The following is a 23,692-nucleotide window of genomic DNA, read 5'->3' as shown; positions in this document are numbered from 1 at the left end:
AACCATCTGTTGGGCATGTCGGCAAACCTATCTCATTTGGTACATTAAGACTTGTAAAAGCAAGAAAGTCAAAAGCCAAATTGTTAATGGCAATGGTACATTCACAATATGGGTACGTACAGAGAGAGAGAGAGAGAGATCATAATTGTGACTTAATACACTTTAAAAATTGTCTGAGGACAGAAATATCAAGACACTTGATTAATTTCTGCAGAAAATTGCCAATGACTTGCGGCAGAGGTTAAGGGCTCAAGCTCGTTGTTTTTTCAGCCTTGAACCAATAAAACTGTTGTGGATAATCATGCTGTACGTGGATAAACTCGATCACTTTTCTCAAACCCAAACGTGACCATGTTCAAAGTTCAAATCAGACGCAACTCCACATTCTTGATCAACTATCTTGAAGGAATCGACATAAAGATCAAAACATCAGAAATAATAATAATAATAATAATAAAAAGAGGACCCACTTTCTATTCCAATCCAGGAACGCATACTACTTGAGGCAGTCAGGAATTGAAAACTGATTTGTTGCATTGTGGTTAGAGTTTCCCAATTGAAACAAATCAAACATAAAGTGTTCTTTAGAAATCAAACATAAAGGACACAAACAAGATTCCAAGTCATTGAACACAGCTTATGGACGAATAACAAAAGCATAGAAGATATCTCAATGCATAGAAAAATAACTAGGCCCACAAGGGCTCCACACTATCCCGGTAGGCAGACCAACTGGGGCTCCGCTTGTCCAGTAGGAGCAGCTAGTGCACGTCACTTTGTGTTGGGACATTGCAGGTCCAAAACCCAATGGTATAGTTGTATTACTGGTAGGGGTCTTCCTAATCCCAGCTTGCCTTTCAAAAAAAAAAACTATCCCAGTAGGCAGGAGGGAGTACTCGCGGAGTTTTACACCATGGACACCGAAACAGGACCACAGTCAACATGGCACTTCTCGCCTATATTGAAACGTCCGAACCATAATAGTGGTTTCTCAAGATATAGATGTATATTGTATCATCTAAAGACATAGATGCATCAGACATGAACTTGACAAGTCACACACACACACAAAAAGCTGTTCCCCAACTTTACAACCAGCATTCGTCTCTATGCATTCGTTTGTCTCATGCGATTGCGTGCCATTCGTAAGACTATCATGTGTAAGGTTGTGGAGCAGAGTTTTCATGTTCCCCATTGAAGAGATATAGTCATATGCAACTAAATAATGGGATGATGCACTACTAAAGTTGGGGGGCTCCCCAGTGCTCTATTTGGAAGTAATTGGATGTGGCATAAGTGGGATCTGATTGGACCAATTATAGGCAATACCAACTAGATCCAAATCCTGTTTGCTTCAAGCTGTTCTAAGTTTAATGCATTGTTAGTAAACTCGGCCGAGATGCCGAGTTGACTCGGCAGTTCGGTAACTCAGCCTCAGTCATGCATCAAACGGGTCAACGAGTCAGGAAAACTCTTTCTAGATCTAAAGTCGGTGTAAAATGGGTGAAACTTGGTGGTTCGCCCAAGATTTACCCTAACACGGTTCTAATTAAGGTCAATCAAAATAATGAATGACATGAGGCTAAAACTTCCACCCCGGCTCAACAAAATCTAAATCTAGTAGTAAGTGGCACGGATCTAGGACCTATTCTTGTATTTGTGGAAAAGCCAGAATTGAAAAAAAGAAACTGAAACTCTTTCGTAGGTGTTAAATAGCTCAACTATATATTTTATGAAAAATATTAAAAAAGATATGAAAACAAGGGTATTTCTTGCAAAGGAAGATATGAACATATATATTTATACATAGATAATAATATAAAGTTAAATATTTTTTAAATAACAATAAAAGCCATACATACTTTCAATATATAGTGAAAAAATGATAATGCATATTAAGAAATATATTTGTATTAATGAAACTATACACACACACACTCCACATTGGAGGGGGGACCCTTTCTTCTTTATCGGATGCGACAGCAATGCAAACGATGATAGTTCTCCCCGGCCCCTCCAATGCTAAACACTAAACAGGATAACGGTGACATTGAATTGGCCATTTCTCCATAGTGAGAATAGACCACTCAAACTAGAGCTTTGCCCTTGCTTTAACCTGCACTTTGTTTTTCCATAATACGGTCTCTCGTGGCCCCATTACTACAGTATACTCTACCATCGAATTTGGCCTTCAGGGTCAACCCGGCAATTTCTACGAGTAAGGCGGCGCAAAGGAGTCTAGAGGGATGGCTTGTTAAGGAAGGTGACAAGGGCCCACAAAGCAGCAAGGCACAACAGTTAACATTGTACTAAAATTTCATGATAAAATATTTACATTTTTACATGAAATCAATTTGAAACAAACTTGTTTCATAATAAATAAGTAATGATAAACACATCTAATTCAGATCAAACATAAACACATAAAACCATGATTTTGGAGGGTCCTAATGGTGACCTAATGAAAAAAGGTCTCTCTCTCTCTCTCTCTCTCTCTCTCTCTCTCTCTCTCTATATATATATATATATATATATATATATATATAGAGAGAGAGAGAGAGAGAGAGAGAGAACAACATGAGTTGGGGAGTTGGATCTTGCTTTTGGAGCTTAGATCTATGTAAATCAAGTATACCGACATAGAAGCAAAATGAGCTCATAAATGATATAACTGACCACCTTTATTAATATTTCTGTTCTCATAAGCTCATTATCTATTTATTTGTGTACGTACAGAACAATGTGGTAGCGTTTTCTCAAATACAATGTTAGCAACTATTTGTGCTCTCTTAGACCTCAAATCATGTGGTGGAACATGGTTACACGTGAACCTAAAAATAACTTGTGGGATAGCTAATGGCAGATAATTGAACGGTTTCTATGGGGTTGCATTGGTGTGGACAAGGGATGCGGAGTGAAGGTTTGGGTGCCCTTGGGCCTTCCCTTGGTTGGTAGATGGCCCTTGGATGTAAACTTGTGAATCTAAAAGGAACTCTCTGATGCAGACATGACATTAACTGAGATGATATTCTGTCTATTTTGGTTGAAACACTCCTACAAACTGTCATGTGAACGACCCAAAGGGGAATTGACCTCAAATCGACTTGATTAACTGCTAAGCCCTATTGCATGTGTTTTTGGCATTTTTGTACAACACTAATCTAAGCTTGGTGGCTTCTCTCTACAAATTGATTTCGTATTATATGACAGACTAACTGTGAAACACATGGCCCTCCAATTAGCCCAATAATAGGTCAAGTTGAATATCTTATTTGAACATTCTATGAAGGAGCTCACAAGGGCTCGGCACACCTGGCTAGGTGGGTCAGCTGAAGTGTTCAAGTTGAAGGATGTTACAAGTTCGATGGGTGTACATCCCTTGGTGCAAGCCCAAAGTCAACGAGATCCCTGGTGGGGGGGAAGGAGTATTCAAGAGGTTTACATTGCCACATAATACGTTGCAAATTTATCATTATATTATTATAGGCCACATAATACCCAAAAAACACTACATTTTAAAATTATTGCCTATTCTAAAAATATCGTGTTTTTATCACAGCATTAATTAACATGATAAAAGCAGCTTTCCTGGTACATGTCCATCATTTATATTTTTCATATATTTTATACATACTGATATTTTCCTAAAAAACAAAAAAAAAATAGAATTTCATGAGCCCTCCCCAATAACAAGATTTGTTATCAAGCTGAGCTGGAGCCAGGTCTAACCATATTTCTAGCTTCATATGCAGCCAAGCCAGCCCATCCCAGACAATACCCAGTGGCCCATAGGGTATTCCTTTGACATCCACTAATAACAAGCATGCCTACCCTACCTGTATAATTTAGAGAGATGAACTTCATTCACAAGAAAAAAGTTTTCGTGAACTTCGCTGACAACCTTCTCAAAGGTTGGAGGTAAAATTGCCTTGACTGCTAAGGAAGAGAGAGAGAGAGAGAGAGAGAGAGAGAGAGAGAGAGGCCTATCCTTTTGCACATCAAACAAAGAAAATTGCTGTCCATATGAAACAAAAAAAGAAGCCAAAGTAATCAAACGGCTCCATAAAGATAAAGCTTTCTATATCGGTAGTGAAATTCCAACTAGGAGATGCCTTTGGCAACAATAAAGTGAATCAATAGATTGCAGAATCTCTTAAAACACCATTATTCTTTACATGGAAGGAAGTGCAATATTTATGTTTCTCTTTTCCATGATTTACTATGAGCTCAGGAGGATTGGCAACTCAAATAGAGAGTCAGATCATATTTGGTTGAGTCCATAACAAAGTCTTCCATGGTATATCCATCTCCCACAACCAATTTCATGATAGCTCAACGCAGGCTATAACCATGTCAGCCCAGTTCTCATGTTAAGGGAGGATAATCAAGTTATTTTGTACATCACAAAATTTAGAAACAGCCTTGTCCACAGAAAGAACAGCTGTCTGCAATTACAAGTGCAAGAACAATCCTGTAAAAGGAATGAAAACAAAAGAATGTTTAACATGTTAGCTTACCCAGGTCCAGCTATGATCAAGTTGAAGGTCAAGTTGCCAGAGCAAAAGTCACAGTAAAGCGCCTTGTTGACTTAATCGATGCATCAGAGGTGTGATGAAAAGCAAATGAGTTTCAAGGTAGAAAAGAAACTGCAGATCCCCCAAAAGATTAAATGAATTTGAATGTCTGTCGATAGGTGAGAAAAAGATTGGAAGGGGTTTTCTCCATAAAACAAGATGAGGGATAGACCACATTGGATTAAAACCTTAAAATACCTCGCTTGAAAAAATCTAACCCTACCCGGATCAGCTATCTTATTTGACCCAATGGAAGGGTGTTTTCCAGTCTGTCAGCTTTGTGGTCCATCAAAACCTGAGATATACAGACATACATGAAGAAAGTGTTCAGGGTACATAAGATTGTGATAGGCCCAAGCAAAAGGCAAATCCAATCTGGGTTCTATTCCTTGGATGCGAATAAGCTCAATCTTTGCCTTCTTTCTCATCTGTATATCTGATAAACTTTTAGATGATGATGCTTCTACCTCCTCTCCCTTTGAGTGGGATGCTGATGCTGACTCTAAACTCAATTCGATATCACCTACCGTTGACTCATTTCCAGGTTCAGGACTCAATTGTTGATCATCAATATGAGACTTGTCAGGGAATAACCCAGGTAGTAGAGTTCCCACCATATCGCATATCGAGAAGTACTCGCCTGCAATATCATGAGTAGTTGAAGATCCATCAAACTTGTAATCATTATGAAGAGACCATAAGATCAATGTAACAAAATACATCTACACCTAAGAAATTACTACTTTCCTCGGAATAGGGTCAAGACAGCCTCAACTTGAAATCTCAAGTATAAACTTGATCATCAGGTGAAATGAAACAAAAGAAGTGCCAAAACCGACTTCAATCGTTGATCATGCCAACTCACAGGCAAAACTAGAACAGACTGTCTCAGAAGAAAAAGGTCTACAAAGGTATGACTATCTGAAGATGCTTGTAGTTACCCAAAATTTGAGACTAAAATTGCAGTCTACTGATGACCAGAGAACAGCAAATAGATAGGGACCCCAACTTGCAAATGGTCAAGTAAGAAGCCATAAAACCAATCCCTCGATTAGAAATGTTACAAAGCAAGGAGTCTAAATGATCATTTTACAAGATTTAAAAAAAAAAACATTTCCAAGCATACCTTCATACTTTTGGATTTCAACTGGCTTGTTTATGTAAGTGATCTCTTCCCAACTACCTATTGCAGGCAAATCTTCCAAATCATCAATTGGCATGTTAACCTTCCTTAGATACAAACGAACAGGAATTCGGCCTAACCAGAAAACATTTGTGATATGCCCAATGATTATCAAAGTGCTCACCAGATGTAAAAGGAAAAGAAACTAAAAAAATTGAAGAAAATAGAAAAGCTTAATTTTTTTGAAATATGACGTAGCAGAAACAAGCATTTGAATATCCACACATCCAAGATGACTAGGATTAAACGCACCCAAGCATTGACAGCTATAATCGAAGCAGCGTGCTTCGAATTCAACCAAGATCATTGAGCCCATTCAACGCCCCAAGGAAAATAAGACAAATATCAAAGCCTTATCATACAGCTTATACACTTAAAGCTCTAACTTGGATTTTTCCTTTCTGATGTCTTGGGCTTAGTAAGATTCATTAAGGAGCATTATAATCTTACTCCAGCTAGGGAGCATTAAGATGTTAACAATCATCCCTGACATACCTATGTTAAATTATGTATAATCAACCATGTAATCTAATATATATATTTTATATAGATAAGGTAATACATATACATATACTATATATATGTATATGTATCTACTCATTATATATAAAAAATATATATTTTCCTATTGTTAGTCGTAGGGGTAGTTTAGTCTTTTTACGCTAGCCGCACTGGCTCAACCTGCCATTCTTATGGTCTCTGTCTATGTTAGCCTAAAACTCCGATGGCTTACCCCTTGACTCCAGGAAGTCGCCAAAGCTTCGGTTTACACAGGGGTTGACGCCCTTAGGATTTGAACCTAGACTGCCGATCAAACTGTCTAGGCCCCATCCCAATACGCCAAACCCCTTGGGTCACTTTCCATGTAAGTTGCATGAAAGAAACAATGTTTAAGAGAGTACACCCACCTTGAACTATGTCGTGGAAAAAGACTCCCACTCCTTAGCAAACCTATTACCAATAAAAAAAAATCACGCAAGCTACTTATTATCTTACCAACTAGGGGTGTAATTCTTTTTTCTTTTCCTTTCTTAAATTCGTTTTTTCTTTTTTGCATTTAATGGTGCACTTACCTTGGGAGGGGCCAACACACTAGTCGTTGGACCCCTCCAACGGCCACATTTGTGACCGTTGGAGGGGCTCCAACGACTATGTGTGGAGCCCCTTCCAAGGCCAACTAAGTCCTATAAACATGGGCTTTCTCTCATGTATTTCCTAAGGCTTTGGGGACTAAGCCCAAGCTAGTTTTTAGATTTATGATTCATTTGTATGCCTTTGTACATTTATGAGTTTTGTATTGTGCTTTTGTGCACAAGTGTTTCAAGTGTTCTTGTTTGTGTGTATCTGCACGTGTTCATTATCAAGAATATTGTAATCTTGATCTTAGTATCTTATTGAAGATACTTTCACATGGTATCAGAGTCTCGTTGGAGAAGGAGGATCGTGTGTTTCTTCATTTTTTTGAGTGCCTCGAAAAACATGACTTCAAGCTATTAGAGTTTGAAGTGGATCATCTTCTTCGGGCAATTTTTTAGAAGCCGCTTTTGTCAAGAAAGACTTGAAAATCTTTTGAGGTACGTGTTATTTTTCAACTTCTATCATCTTTAATGGGCGAAAAGGACTCCAACTTCTCCCTTGGGTTTAAACTTAATGGTTCAAATTTTCATGTTTGGGCCAGTAATATGGAAGCCCATATTAAAGGAAAGGGGCTTTGGGGGTATGTTCAAAGTTCGATACCGAAACCCGAACCTAAAATTACAATCATTGAAAAGGGAGATATTAAGATTCTTGAAGGGGAAGAAAGACAAATGACTCTTGAAGATTATTCAAGAAAGCATGACGAATGGGAGATGAAGAACTTCAAGATCTTGTCTTGGATTTTTTCATCCGTTGAAACCAAGATCAATGCCAACATTATTAAGTTCAAAAAAGCTTCTGAAGCTTGGGTATATCTTGAAAAAATGTATATTTCAAAAGATTTGTCACACAAATATTATCTCTAAAAGAGGGCATTGACCCTCCAACAAAATGAGGACTATTCGGGAATACTTTGCCGAATTATCTTTCATATGGGACGAGTTAACTATGCTTGAACCAAAGTAGAGTGGTGAAGCGATTGAATTAAGACATAAACAACTAGAGGAAGATCGTTTCTTCAATTTCCTAAATAGACTTAGACCCAAATTTGAACAAATTCGGTCATCTCTTCTCTCCGCTTTCACATCTCCCTCAATTGAAGATGTTATCACTAAATTAAGTGGGGAGGAAACCCGTATGGGGATTAGTAAGAGTAATCCTAGCATACTTGCTACCTCTTCTACTCAAGAAGATTGTGAAGGGGTGAATGCCGTGTTGAGACCGGAGAATAATGTAAAGGCCTACAAACCTCCTTATTTCAAGAATCAAGGTCAAGGAGGAAATGATCGATATGGAAAAAGAGACTATAGCAAGTTAAATTGTCATTTTTGTAAAGAACCGGAGCATATCAAGCTCATTTGCCCAAAATGAAAGAAATTACTTGCAATGGCTATGAAATCCCAATCGAAGGAACGGCCATCATCTTTAAATGGGTCTCTTTCTCTTCAACAAATAGTGGAAGCTTTACAACCTCTTCTCAAGGGAGGCATTTATGGAGCCACTATGTCAACCTCCTCTCCTCCCAGTAAGACATCTTGGCTTTTAGATTCTGGTGCATCTTTTTATATGACCCCAAGTGCTTGTTCTCTTTCCGAATTTTCTAAAAACTCTCTTTCATCTTTTGTCTCAACGGCGGATGGAACACGTCTTGAAATTAAGGGAATAGGCAATTTTGAAAGACAAGATTTTTTTATTCCAAAAAATCGTCTTATACCAAAACTAAATTTATTTTCGGTCTCTCAACTCTCGGACCATGGTTGCGATATAAATTTTTTTTTTAATAAATGTTGGATACAGGATCGTCGGTCCGGGAGGTTGATTGAAGAAGGCTCTAGGAGAGGAGACCTCTACTACGTTGATTTTCTCTAAGTTCCCAAAAATCAATTTTGTAATGTTATTCAAAACAAAGATATTCATGTATGGCATAAGAGACTGGGACATCCCAACATTGTTAAAATCTCTTATTTGCCTTTTATTAAACATCTTTGTAAAGGAAATTTTGTATGTAATGAATGTATTCTTGGGAAGATGAAAAGTCTACCTTTTTCTCAAAGATCCATGTTTTCGACAAAATCCTTTGAAATTATTTATTCCGATGTATGGGGTCTGACTCCTGTGATATCTAAAGGAGGATTCTCATATTATGTGATTTTCGTGGATGACTATACTAGGTTTTGTTGGATATATTTTTTTAAGCATAAACACGAAGTTTTTTCAACGTTTAAAACATTTCATATGATGATTTCAAATCAATTCAATGGAAGTTTAAAAATTCTTAGATCCGACTTTGGAGGTGAATACCTTTCAAATGAATTCAAGAGTTATCTTGAAAGTTATGGTATTCTCCATCAAAAATCTTGTCCAAAATCCCCACAACAGAATGGGTTACCCGAACGAAAGCATAGGCATATTATTGAAACTACTAGAACCTTGCTCATTTTGCAGAACATTCTAAAAAAACTCTGGGTTGAGGCAACCCTTACTTCAGTCTATCTCATAAATAGAATTCCATCAAAAATTTTGAATAAAATTTCTCCCTTTAAAAAGTTATATGAAAAAGAACTTGATTATAGCAGGTTAAGGGTTTTTGGATGTAAATGTTTTGTCCTTACGGATAAAAATGATAAGCTTTCCCCAAAGGCCATTCTTTGTGCCTTTCTTGGTTATTCGAAAACCCAAAAGGGTTTTCGATGTTATGCGTTAAAAACGACAAATTGTATGTTTCCAGAAATGTGAGTTTTTTGAAAAATCTTAGTGGTTTTGAAAGTCCAGAATCACATAACGAGGATGTAGACTATTCTTTTCTATTTGAACTATTAGCCAAAGATGATGATACTAGTGATGATGAGTCAAATCAGAATGACTCAAGTGATAATGAAATTGAAGAAATTATTCCCCTACTCTCATCTTCTCATCAACATATCGATGAGGGCCTATCTAGAGATCCCATCACCTATGTTCATAGAGATAGAAACACCTTCGAAAATGCTCTTGAAAGATATGATGATGCTAGTCAGACTGTTTCTCAAAGTGAGGAGAACCTTTGTAGGACCGAAAGACATAGAAAAGCTCCCTCTAGGTTCATCTCGTATGACTCTTTTTCACCCAAATATAGAGCCTGACTTAGTGCCATCCACTCTTACGTAGAACCTAGAAACTTTGAGGAAGCACGAAAATGTCCTGAATGGATAGTTGTGATGAAAATGAACTCAGAGCTCTAAAAAGAGCCAAGACATGAGAATTTCAAGACCCTGCTAAGGGTAAGAAAACGATAGGGTGTAGATAGGTATTTAATGTTAAAACTAAGAGTGATGAATCTCTTGAGAGATATAAGGCTCAATTAGTTGCAAAGGGGTATAGTCAAGAATATGGGATTGACTATGAGGAAACCCTTGCATTTGTGGCTCGAATGGTCATTGTTCGATGTCTCATAAATGTTGCCTCAATCAACAAGTGGAACATCTATCAAATGGACGTTAAAAATGCCTTTCTAAATGGCGATCTGAATGAAGAAGTTTATATGGATGCTCCACCGGGAATGGATGCTCCTAAAGAGAAAGTGTTTCGCCTTCGGAAAGCACTTTATGGTTTGAAACAAACACCCAAAGCTTGGTATGATAGGTTTAATTTTGTAATGTTAGAAAATAGTTTTTCATCCTGTTTTCCTGACACTGTTTTGCTTGTTAGAAAATCCAATGCAGGGATTGTGATCTTGTTGTTGTATGTGGATGATATGCTCATAACTGGTAGTGATTCTAATGGAGTTAAGAGCATAAAATCAATTTTGAAAGATAAATTTAAAATGTCTGATTTGGATTTTCTTACTTTTTGGGTATTGAAGTAGTATACTCTCATAGAGGGTATTTCTTATCTCAAACTAAGATTGCTTCTGAGGTCATTGGCAGGTCAGGTATTACAGATGAAAAGGTTTGCGACACTCCTGCTATAGTAGGAGTTAAAATGAAGATTGATGATGGTGTTTCCCTTTCAGATCCTACTTCCTACAGACAGCTTGTAGGATCGTTGATGTATCTGAGTATTACCACATCAGATATCGCTCATGCATTTCATACTGCAAGCCAGTTTCACCATGCACCAACATCAGTCTACATGAGCATCATCTTGCGAGTCGTACGATACATAAAGGGTACTCTAAACAAGGGAGTTTTTTTGTCCTCTTCTCATGATTTAAAACTAATTGCTTATACTGACTCTGATTGGGGAGGTGACCCAAATAATTGTCACTCCACCACTGGTTTTTGTGTGTTCTTAAGAGATTCACTGATTTCGTGGAGATGTAAGAAGCAGCAAAAAGTATCTTTATCCTCAACTGAAGCCGAATATCGTGTCATGGCGACTACTACCATGGAAATTGTATGGATCCATCAGCTGCTAGAAAACATGGGGATCACAATAGAAGGGCCCACCAAGCTGTGCCGTGACAACAAAAGTGCAATTTATATTGCAAAAAAATCACACTTTTCATGAGCGAACTAAACACATAGAGATGGACTGTCACTATGTTCGTGAGGAGTATCTCAAAGGAGTCATTGACCTTTCATATGTCACGTCAGAATATCAGTTGGCAGATTTCTTCACTAAAGCTTTGTGTGCTCCGCGATTCAACTTCCTCCTTGGCAAACTCTCGGTCATCTTGCCCTAAGTTTGAGGGGGGGTATTAAATTATGTATAATCAACCATGTAATCTAATATATATTTTATATATATAAGGTAATACATATATATATACTATATATATGTATATGTATCTACTCATTATATATATAATATATATATATTCCTATTGTTAGTTGTAGGGGTAGTTTAGTCATTTTATGCATACTCTTTTTCGTGAATATGCTTGTAATTCTTTTTTCTTTTCCTTTCTTAAATTCGTTTTTTCTTTTTTGCATTTAATGGTGTACTTACCTTGGGAGGGGCCAACACACTAGTCGTTGGACCCCTCCAACGGCCACATTTGTGACCGTTGGAGGGGCTCCAACGACTATGTGTGGAGCCCCTTCCAAGGCCCACTAAGCCCTATAAATATGGGCATTCTCTCATGTATTTCCTAAGGCTTTGGGGACTAAGCCCAAGCTACTTTTTATATTTATGATTCATTTGTATGCCTTTGTGCATTTGTGAGTTTTGTATTGTGCTTTTGTGCACAAGTGTTTCAAGTGTTCTTGTTTGTGCGTATGTGCACATGTTCATTATCAAGAATATTGTAATCTTGATCTTAGTGTCTTGTTGAAGATACTTTCACATCCTAAAGCCTACGCATTTTTATCATCAACCAAAGAAGTTGATCAAAATTTTGAAGTAATAAATCCATGATTACCAAAATTCAAATCCAGTCATCCACCTAGAACCATGTTCTTTTGAGAAAATAGTAGCGCACACACACACACAAGGTGCAAATCTGGTAATGTATATGAAAAATATTATAAGTTTACATAAGCTTTGTTCGTTTACCAGCACCATGATAATTACTATAGCTAATAAATTTGTTTCTTTCGTAAAATATATGAATATATGATTACAACTAGACAACAATCATACCTCTCAAAGAAAACTAGACACCGATCATACAAGTGTACACTTGGGCTACTTTTAAATAAAATAATTAACATTGTAAACAAGAAGTTTAAAATGCAACATAGTGATTTGGGGTTTAGATAGAATAGATTTAAGAAATAAGATAAATGTGTGGTTACATAAAATAATGAAATTTTTTCATTTCATTTAGTACCATTACTGTTAGAATATGGTTCACAATTTATCCCAGGTCTACCACTGAACAAGAAGAGAAGATGATGGACAGGAATTTTCTGAAATGTTCCTCTCATCTTGAGGAAAACGTGTGGCTGATCCTTTTATAATAACATCTATTGATATTTTACAGTATTTCCCAGCAACCTTTATCTCTAAGATGATACAAACAGAGGACAAAAAGGGAACATACAAAATAATATAAAGATCACAATCTAAAGACCCATTTTTTACTTGATTTGGGTCTGGGCTCAACTGAATCCAACTCCAACTAGATCCAGATCTGAATCTTCTGGTCTTCATCTTCCAATAGCCTCCCTCAAGTTGTACATGGTATTCACCATGAACAACTTGTTCTCCAAGTACCAAAATCTCTGAACCATCCGACCCTTTGTAAATATATTTGTAATCTGATCTTTAGTTCCAACGATCTAGTCTCCAACTCCTTTTCTTCAATCTTTTGTCTAATGAAATGTTGGTCAATCTCAATATGTTTGGTTCTGCTGTGTTGGATTGAATTTATCGATATTTGGATTGTACTTTGATTATCGCAAAATAGAACGGATCTACAAATTTTTTTCTCCCAACTCTATCAGGAGAAATCTGATCCATGTCAAACCATAGCTCTATATTCAACTTTGGTGCTTGACCTGACAATTTGCCTTTTGTTTTCAACTACCCCATGATATCACATTACTGCCAATAAACACACAATAACCAGAAATAAATATTCTTTTATCTGGGTCTCCAGCCCAATCAGCATCAGAGAATGCTAATAATGACAACATAGTTTCTCCTTTCAATCTTCTTTTATACACCAAATCATCACCCATTGTACTTTTCAAATACCTTAATATGTGTTTTACTGCATCCATATGAGTAACCTTTGGCTCATCCATATGATAACCTTTGGCTCATGCATGAATTGAGACAATTGATTGACTACATATGTGATATCAAGATGAGTAAAAGTAAGGTATTGAAGCATACCTACTAAACTTCTATATTCAGTGAGATCTCTGTATAACTCCATTTGCACTACTCAATCTTTGATGTATGGGGCTTGGAGTTGATATTGGCTTGCAGTTTTTCATTCCCATCTTGCTAAGAAGATCCATGATGTTTTTATCCTAAGTCAGAATAAGACCACCAACATTTGTTCTGTCCACCTCAATCCCCAAAAAGTATTTCAATTTTCCAAAATCCTTCATGTGAAACAGCACGCTCAAAAGAAGCCTGATGTTCTTGACATGACTTTCTAAATTCCCTGTAATTATAATGTCATCAACATAAATAAGTAGGAGAGTGATTATCCCATCTCTTTCTTGAAAATGATCCAAGGAAGATTTTCGAAAACCATGTCTCTGGACTTCTAAAGAAAAACTTTTAAACCAGGATCTTGATCCATATATAGCCATTTTTAATCTACAAACATGAGTATGTGGATTCATAACATCATAACCTATTGGTTGCTCCATATAAACTTTTTTATTCAAATAAAAATGTATTTTTTACATCTAACTGATTCAGAGGGCATTTATGATCAATGACAAGGGACAAAATCAATCGAATAGTGCACATTTTAACAACAAGAGTAAAGGTCTCATCGTAGTTCAAACTATATTCCTATGTATAACTCTTTGCAACCAACCAGGCTTTGTATCTTTCTATAGTACCATCAGGCTTATACTTTATTTTGTACACCCATTTTGAACCAACAATGTTTTTATCATTTGGTCTTGGTACTACACCCCATGTTTAACACTCTTGTAAGGCCTTCATCTCCTCATTCATAGCCTCTACCCATCTTTTGTGTTTGACTGCTTGATCAAAAGATTTTGGAGTATCATGTTTAACTATTTCAGTCAAAAATAATTAATGCTCTGCAGAGAAACTGTCATAGCTTACCCATCTTTCAACTGGATGATGAATCCTTGTTGATCTCCACGGCTAACATATGGGCCTTCTCCTAAGGCTAATTTTGTGCTTGATTCTCTTGGTCTTCTAGTATATACAACACCTTTGTATCTTTGAAAATCAGCTGGTGGTTGTCCATCATTAAGGTTGTCTGGTACATTAGGTTGCATCTCTTCAACATTCAAGTTGGACTTGGTACATTCTTGTGAATTATATTTAAGGTTGGGAAAAACAAAAAGTTCAGCATTCAACCACGGTTGATAATACTCTGTATGCGGAGCAGATTCAAGCGTATTCTGGACAGATTTATCTTTAGTAACGTCTTGAAATAATAGCTCATCAAATATCACATTTTGGAATATTCTAATGCACTTTGCAACAGGGTCATAACAGTACCCTTTGTAATCATTTGCATACCCAATAAGCCTGCATACGTAAGTTCTTTTATCACATTTGGTCCTATGAGACTTGACTATGTGCACATAACATGTGCAGACCCATGCCTTCAAGTCATCATAATTTGCGCTTTTCTCGTACAACTTATAGGATAGAGATTTATTTTTCAACCTTTTTATCGGCAACCTATTTATCACAAAAACAACAGAATAAAAAGCCTTTGTCCATAAAAATATAGGCATATTGCTGGCATGAATCATAGCAAGACTACTCTCTACAATATGACGATGTTTCTTTTCAACAACGCTATTATGTTGAGGTGTATATTGGCAAGATATTCTACGATTAATTTTGTTATCATTCAAATAGTCAATGAATTCCTTTGAACAGAATTTTCCACCCCCATCACAATAAAAACTAAGAATAGGATTAGGAAAATGATTCTTCACAAACAAATGGAACTTACGAAATATGTTGAATACTTCTGATTAACGCTTTATAAAAAAATATCCAGGTATAATGAGTGAAGTCATCAATAAATATGACATAATATCCACTTCCAGATAATGAATTCTTGGGTGGAGGACCCAAGACATCATAATGAATAACTTCAAAAGGTTTGAAAGTATCATTACTAGAAGGAAAAAAAGGCAAAACATTTAATATAAACTGAAACTAGGGATAAGATGATTAGAGACAAATTCCTCAATAAAGAACTTATTACAATGAACAAAACAACTGTGCCATATTTCAAGCTTATTTGACTCATCAACATTGCAAACATAAATGAAAGAAGATGATGAAAATGGTAACAACTTCAATTTGTACAACACTTTAGAGGCGGTGGTTTTTCCTGCTTGATTTTCATTAAAGATATACATATTCCCGCATCTCTCCCCTTCAGCGAATGTCTTCTTCATGAAAAGATCTTTAACATAAACAGAATCAGGGGTAAATGAGATGCTTGAATTTGTATCATCAATAAGTTTAGAAACAAAAATCAAGTTTTTCTTGATATTGAGAACATAAAGAACATTGGATAAAGAAATGATTTTGGAACCATAAATAGGAACAGACACTTGACCAACGTGAGATACGGGGTGATGAGTTTCATCTCCAATAATAACATTGTTTTTGTCATGATAAGGAATTAAGTCATAAAACTTACCCATACCACCACTGATGTATAGTTGGATGCCCCAGAGTCAATGTACCATATCCCTTGATCATTTTGCTTCAGGTTGAGACCACTGAGAGCTGCTAATAATGCATTTTTATCCAACGTGGCATCGCTGATCTCACTGGATTGTGCCTTTTGTTGTTGTCCTGAATTTTTACCATCTAACTTGTTTTGAACCATGTTCACCTGAGTATTATACTTTGAATCATCCTTGAACCAACAATTCACTTTTATGTGCTCAGGTTTCTTGCACACATAACAGGTAGGGATGCCTCTTCCTGCTTCAACAACAACAACTACGCCTTCATCCCAAAACAATTGGGGTCAGCGATATGAACCAAAAAAGAAAATCATTCTAGGTCTTCCACATGAATCCTTCTCCTCTAATCATTTTTATCCAATGTCATGTCCTCGGTGAGGTTCAAAGCATTCATATCCTTTCCTATCATCTCCATCCAAGTCTTCTTAGGCCTCTTCCTGCTTCAACAACAACAACTACGCCTTCATCCCAAAACAATTGGGGTCAGCGATATGAACCAAAAAAGAAAATCATTCTAGGTCTTCCACATGAATCCTTCTCCTCTAATCATTTTTATCCAATGTCATGTCCTCGGTGAGGTTCAAAGCATTCATATCATTTCCTATCATCTCCATCCAAGTCTTCTTAGGCCTACCCCGACCTCTTTTAACTAATATATTTTCCCATTTCTCCATCCTTCTAACTAGAGCATCATTAGGCCTTCGCCGAATATGTCCAAACCACCATAAACGATTCTCTCTCATCTTATTTTCAATGGATGCAATGCCTACCTTCTTACGTATCTCCTCGTTTCGAATCTTATCTTTTATTGTATTTCCACACATTCATCTAAGCATACGCATCTCAGCTACACTCATTTTTTTAATATGATGTCTCTTGGCAGCCCAACATTTCGTACCATATAGTAAAGCGGGCCTAATTGTCGTTCTATAAAACTTTCCCTTCAACCGCAATGGCATTCTACGATCGCACAACACTCCAGTTGCACTTTTCCATTTCATCCACCCAACCTTTATCCTATGATTTACATCTCCATCAATTTCTCCATACTTTTGAATGATAGATCCCAAATATTTGAAACAGTCATCCACCGGTATTTCTTGCTCACCAAGCTTCACTACACTCCCATCACTACTTCGTTGCTTACTAAACCGACATTCCATATATTCTGTCTTACTCTTACTCAACTTAAAATCTCTTGCTTCCAATGTCTGTCTCCATAATTCTAACTTAGCATTAACCCCAGCTCTAGACTCATCAATCAAAACAATATCATCAGCAAACAATATACACCACGGCACATTTTCTTGAATTGATCTCGTAAGCTCATCCATCACTATAGCAAATAGGAAAGGGCTTAAAAAAGCATATTCGGGGTAGGCAACAACCCTCGCTCTGCTGCACTATTTTTGCCACATCCTCTACCTCCACAGAATCCACGGCCTCTCCCACAAAAAGATTCAGTATAAAGAACATCATGGAAACCTCTATGTCCTCTGCTCATATTGTCTAATAGAGCTTTAAGAGACATCTCAAGTAAGAAGTTTAGGTCTTAAATGTTTAAAAGTGGGAAGAGCTTCAAGACACTCCAAAGTGGTAGAAAATACATGATACTCTTGCCATTTAAGGTTTGTTGTACTTTGTCTTTATCAGATACCTCATATCCGATTAGAGTCAACTAATTTGTTATACTCTTAATCTTATTAAGATAGTTCATGATAGAGGTATTGTTGTCCTTTAAATTTTGAAATTCACGCTTCAAAAACATTACCTTGAACTCTGATATCTGAGAATAAGTTCTCGCCAAATACATCCATAAGTGCTTAGCCGGACAATCATCTGGAATGCCAATCAAAACTACCTGTGAAAGGGTTGAAGTAATATACGCACACATCCAATTGACAAACTCCGGATTCCTTATCTAAGATGAAGAAATGACCTATCTTTTCTCATTCTTTTTATAAAGGGAGTAATTTGTCTTTTCCAAATCAGAAAATTGAAATTATTGAGTTTTTCAGACACAAGCCGCAGAAGAAAATTGGAGAACAAAATTGGAGAGAAAGAAGAGCTCAAATCCATTATAAGCGACTTTTTTTTAACAATAAGGTAGAATTGAAACAATAATAAGGAATATAATGCAAAAGAAAATCAGACAAACGACCTACTTTAAACCAGAGTTACCAGTCGAGGAAGCGGGAGCGGGAAGCGAGGCACTTTCAAAAATTTAGGAAGCGGGGGACCACTTAGAAGAAAATTACGAACCGTCTCGAAAGCGAGTCGGAAGCGAGGGGGAAGCGAAAAAAATGAAAAAACGGGGAAGCGTGGGAGAAGCGCGCTTCCCAAAAAAGGGGGACGCTTCCCCATGCGTTTCGGAAGCACGACGTTTCGCGCTTCCGAAGCGCGTATCGGGGAAGTGCGCTTCCCCATATGCCTAAGCGCTTCCGGTAACTCTGCTTTAAACACATATCAAGGCACAGACAAGATCCTGTTTTTTTGGGGGGGGGGATCGAGTAAGACAGAGTATAAAAGGTTATTCTTTTGCTGTCAAATGAAGCCTTGAACAGATGATAAATATATCTCAAAATAGGTCAAAACAGGAGACAATATATATATAACAAAGATAAGAGGACTGATATATAGATGAATAAGAAAATTGATTGAGAGCCTAGGAAAACTTGCAGTATTCAGAACTGATCAAATCTAATATCAACAAGAGAGAAACAGGCTTTGTGTCAGATCTGGTACCAGAATCTGATCAGATCTGGTACCAGAATCTGATCAGATCTGATTAATGTCAGATCTGATAATCAGAATCTAGAAAGAGATGAAATCTGATCAGATTTGATCAACGTCAGATCAGAGATCAGATCTGATTAACGTCAGATCAGAGATCTAAAAAGAAATATCAAAAGATAGATAGAGAAAAAAAGAGATTTGAGAAATAAAGGAAAGTGATCTGGAAAAATAAAGAGATGCAATCTGCTCAATGTCAGATTAGAGATCAGATCTGATTAACGTCAGATCAGAGTTCCAAAAGAAGATGAGAGATAGGAAGAAAGAGATTTGGAAAAGGGTTACCCAAAAGGCAGATCGAAATCTATGAAGACATACCTGAAAGGAATCCGATTGACCGACCCTGCTCTGTTACCATGTTAGAATATGGTTCACGATTTATCCCAAGTTTACCGCAGAACACAAAAGAAGAGAAGAAGAAGATGGACAGGAATTTTTTGAAACATTCCTCTCATGAGGAAAACGTGTGCCTGATCCTTTTGTAAGGATAGCTATTGATATTTTACAGTATTGCCCTGCAACCTTTATCTCTAAGATGACACAAACAGAGGACAAAAAGGGAGCGTACAAAATAATATAAAGATTACAATATAAAGACCCATTTTTGACGTGATTTGGGTCTGGGCTCAACTGGATCCAGAACTGAATCTCCAAGTCTTCATGTTCCAATAATTACATCCAACTTAATATTAAAAAAATATAAAAAAGTATAAGGTATTTCCAAAAACTAGTAATTAAAAATTTTAAATAAAACATGGCAACATTTTTTTAACTATTATTTAAGAGAAATACATGCCAAATGCATGAGAAAACTGTTTCCCAAATAAGAGAATCATATTTCCACATAAGGTAGATAGGTTTCCCATATGAAAGGAAACGTGTTTTCCATGCATTCCATACAAGTTCCTCAGAAGTTTCAATAACATTGATAGCACATCATTTTCCTTGTGGGTTTTTTGTTTTTTCTCTTGTATGGGGCAGGTCTTGTATAGCCTCTCACATCTTTGTATTTGGATCCAAGGATCCATGCAGGATATATGGGGTTACATGGGATTAGTGAGGGCTATTTTAGTCTTTTGAGCTGCATGGGGTTTATATATACCCATGATAGGGTTTGCATGTTATTATTATCCTACCTTTCTAATGAGAATTACTTCTCTTTGGCTATACTTATAGAGTGGATTTGGCTCTTGCCTTCGAGGCTTGAGATAGGCTCATTAGGGTTTTCTAGTGCAAATTCTCCCTTCATCACCATCATGTCACCCTCTCCATCTTATCGGACCTCATCTCTTCTTCTCTAACCAACCCATCTTCCCTCCAATTCCACCCCATTTTCACCTTATTCAACATGATCGGCTATTATTTCTGGCATCAGAGCATGATTAGATTTCCATCAAATTAAGAAGTCCAAAAAAAAAATGTTTGTGATCGAGTTCGAGGAGGAATTTCAACATTAGCATGAAATACGGGCTAACCGATTGGCAATTTTCATGAGAAAACATGAAAACAGAGTGGAGCATCGAGTAGATCATGTTTACAGCAATGGATTCGTGTGGACCACCCCAATTCGTGAGGAGATCAGATTTGAAGCTTCCATCATCAGATCTAGCGATTAGAGAAGAAAATTGACGTGAGGAACGGCCCCCAACATGAAAATCAATATACCAAATTCAATTTCACCCCAATTTAACTGGTAAGTTGGTAGAGTTAGTAGATGTTATGTGTAGGAGAAAGATGAATATTTTATGTCTACAAGAGACCAAATGGGTAAGTGAGAAAGCAAAAGTGATAGAACCTTGGGGATATAAGATTTGGTATACAGGAATAAATAGGAATAGAAATGGAGTGGAGTAGGGATTGTTATTAGTCGTGAGTTTATAGATAATGTAGTTGAGGTACGTAGGAAGGGTGATAGGATTTTACTTATTAAATTAGTATTATGTACGGATATTATTAATATTATTAGTGTTTATGCACCTCAAGTAGGTTTAGATGATTCTATTAAGCGTGAATTTTGGGAAGATTTAGATGGAGTAGTACAAGGGATATCTTATGGAGAAAAGCTTTTCATCGGCGGTGACCTTAATGGACATGTAGGCATTAGTAGGGATAGATTTGAGAGTATCCATGGAGGCTATGGTATAGGAGAAAGAAACGAAAGTGGAGAAAGGATTTTAGATTTTGGTTTGTCCTATGATATGATCTTAGTAAACACTTGGTTTAGGAAGAGGGAGTCTCACCTAGTAACATTTAAAAGTGTGGTTAATACGAATCAGATAGATTTTTTCCTACTTAGAAAGAGAGATAGGGGTTGTTGCATCGATTGTAAGGTTATACCGGGAGAAAGTGTAGCTACACAACATAGAGTCTTAATTTTAGATCTTAGAATTAGAAAATGCCGCAAAAGGGATAGACATAGGATAGATCCTAGAATTAAGTGGTGGGCACTGAAAGGAGCTAAACAAGGAATGTTTGTAGAGCAGGTAGTTAAGGAAGCTGATTGGTGTCTCTAGGAGGATTCAGAATCAATGTAGAATAAGATAGCGGGTGGCATGAGAAAGGTGGCTAAGGAGGTATTGGGTGAGTCTAAAGGCAGTGCACCGCTAGGTAAGGATACATCATGGTGGAACAAGGATGTCAAATTAGCTATTAAGGTTAAAAGAGAGTGTTATAGAAATCTAAGTAAGAGTCGTGATAATGAGAATTTGGAGAAGTATATGATAGCAAAGAAGAAAGCTAAAAAATCTAAGGATACATCTCCATCAATTTCTCCATACTTTTGAATGATAGATCCCAAATATTTGAAACAATCATCCACCGGTATTTCTTGCTCACCAAGCTTCACTACACTCTCATCACTACTTTGTTGCTTACTAAACCGACATTCCATATATTTTATCTTACTCTTACTCAACTTAAAACCTCATGCTTCCAATGTCTCTCTCCATAATTCTAACTTAGCATTAACCCCAGCTCTAGACTCATCAATCAAAACAATATCATCAGCACACAACATACACCACGGCACATTTTCTTGAATTGATCTCGTAAGCTCATCCATCACTATAGCAAATAGGAAAGGGCTTAAAGCAGATCCTTGATGTAACCCAACCGTTATAGGAAAATTGGTTGTCACCCCTCCACAAGTGCGGGCATTGGTTACTACTTCTTCATACATATCTTTAATTATACTAATGTACTTGAGAGAAACACTTTTCTTCATCATTGTCCACCAGAGAACGTCCCTAGGTACTTTATCGTATGCCTTCTCCAAATCAATAAAACCATATGCAAATCTTTGTTCCTCTCTCTATTTCTCTCAATAAGTTGTTTATTTCTCTCAATAAGCCTTACGTGTCCTTAACCTAACAAAATCTACCTTATCTCAGAATTCATTCCCTACCTTGACTTATAGTCATTTTATCAAACCCTACATTTTGTAACTGTAGGTACTCACTTATGTCACAGAACATACTTGTAATTTATACCTAATTGCACCAACTTAAACCTCACCATAATTAATCAAAAAATACCAAAATCTAACAAACTTACCTACCATCTATGTCACAGGGATTCGGCTAGCAGGGTGCCGCACCCGCGTCGACGCGACTCGACGCGGGTGCGGGTGTGGGTGCGGCACCGGGTGCGGTCAACCCGATCCTGGGTGCGTTGACCGCACCCAGGATCATTTAGGTCCTTTTTTTTGGATTTTTTTTTTTAAAAATTTGCCCTCTAAAATGGGCTGCGAAATTTTTTTTAAAAAAAATCAGCTGACAGCTGTTGATGGGCTGCGAATTTTTAAAAAAAAAAAAATCTGCTGACAGCTGCTGACAGGAGCTGTCAGCAGAGAAAATCGGATTTGAAAAGGCAGCTCCTGCGATTTTTTTTTAAAAAAAAAATCTGCTGACAGCTCCTGTCAGCTGCTGACAGGAGCTGTCAGCAGAGAAAATCGGATTTGAAAAGGCAGCTCCTGTCAGTCCTGGCAGGAGCTGTCAGCAGCTGGCAGCTCCTGTCAGTCCTGGCAGGAGCTGTCAGCAGCTGGCAGCTCCTGTCAGCTGCTGCCAGTCCTGGCAGGAGCTGTCAGCAGCTGACAGCTCCTGGCAGGAGCTTTTCAAATCCTTTTTTGCGTAAAGGATTTTCTCTCTCCCCTTTATATATATATATATATATATATATATATATATATATATATATATATATATATATATATATATATATATATATATATATATATATTACATTTTTGCCCCTGCCGCACCCCCGCACCCGGGTTTTTTGGAAGTGCCGAATCCCCGCACCCGCACCCGCGCCCGCACCCACGCCCGCACCCGCACCCATGTGACATAGCCTACCATTGAGACCAAGCTCAAATTTGACCATAACTCTTGAGCTAGCAGCAAAAGTGGTTTCCTGCTGTAAAATTCGAGAATTCACTCTTATCAAGGATGACGACAAGAGATCGAGAATTAATGGATGGTCTCTTAGTGGAGACTCAGCAGCACAACAGTGATCTCAACCACAAGATGAAGAGAATGGATGAAAAAATGGAAGTTATAACTGAGATGATAAGGGAGTTCATGGCTAAGAACAATGGTGGTACACCGGAAGCGTGCATGAGAGCTTCCACCTCCTAAGAACAAGAGAACCGGGAAGTTCGTTCCAGTAGCAAGTTAAGGCCTAGCCAAATGAAGCAACCAAGA

At 37.3% G+C, this 23,692-nt stretch overlaps 1 protein-coding gene across 3 annotated transcripts in view; it reads right to left on the bottom strand.

Moving 5' to 3' along the window:
* Positions 1 to 4,113: 4,113 nt before the first annotated feature.
* The window catches only part of LOC149817938 (autophagy protein 5-like), a 93,103-nt gene continuing 73,524 nt past the window's right edge, over positions 4,114 to 23,692 (bottom strand). For 2 of the 3 annotated variants that reach the window (XM_089984590.1, XM_089984591.1), the window contains exons 8-9: positions 5,701 to 5,832; positions 4,738 to 5,214 (exon numbers count right to left, since the gene is read on the bottom strand). In XM_089984590.1, the coding sequence (XP_089840716.1) occupies positions 4,847 to 5,214; positions 5,701 to 5,832 (500 nt within the window). In that variant the 3' untranslated portion in view covers positions 4,738 to 4,846. Of the gene's footprint in view, positions 4,647 to 4,737; positions 5,215 to 5,700; positions 5,833 to 23,692 lie in introns of those variants that run through there. The other variant, XM_089984592.1, reaches the window with a different exon arrangement.

The sequence above is a fragment of the Nuphar pumila genome, chromosome 13 (genome assembly GCF_984573655.1).
Source record: "Nuphar pumila chromosome 13, dmNupPumi1.hap1.1, whole genome shotgun sequence".
NCBI lineage: Eukaryota > Viridiplantae > Streptophyta > Magnoliopsida > Nymphaeales > Nymphaeaceae > Nuphar > Nuphar pumila.
The sequence above is the reverse complement of the archived record's forward strand: the minus strand, read 5'-3'. Positions and strand labels throughout refer to the sequence as shown.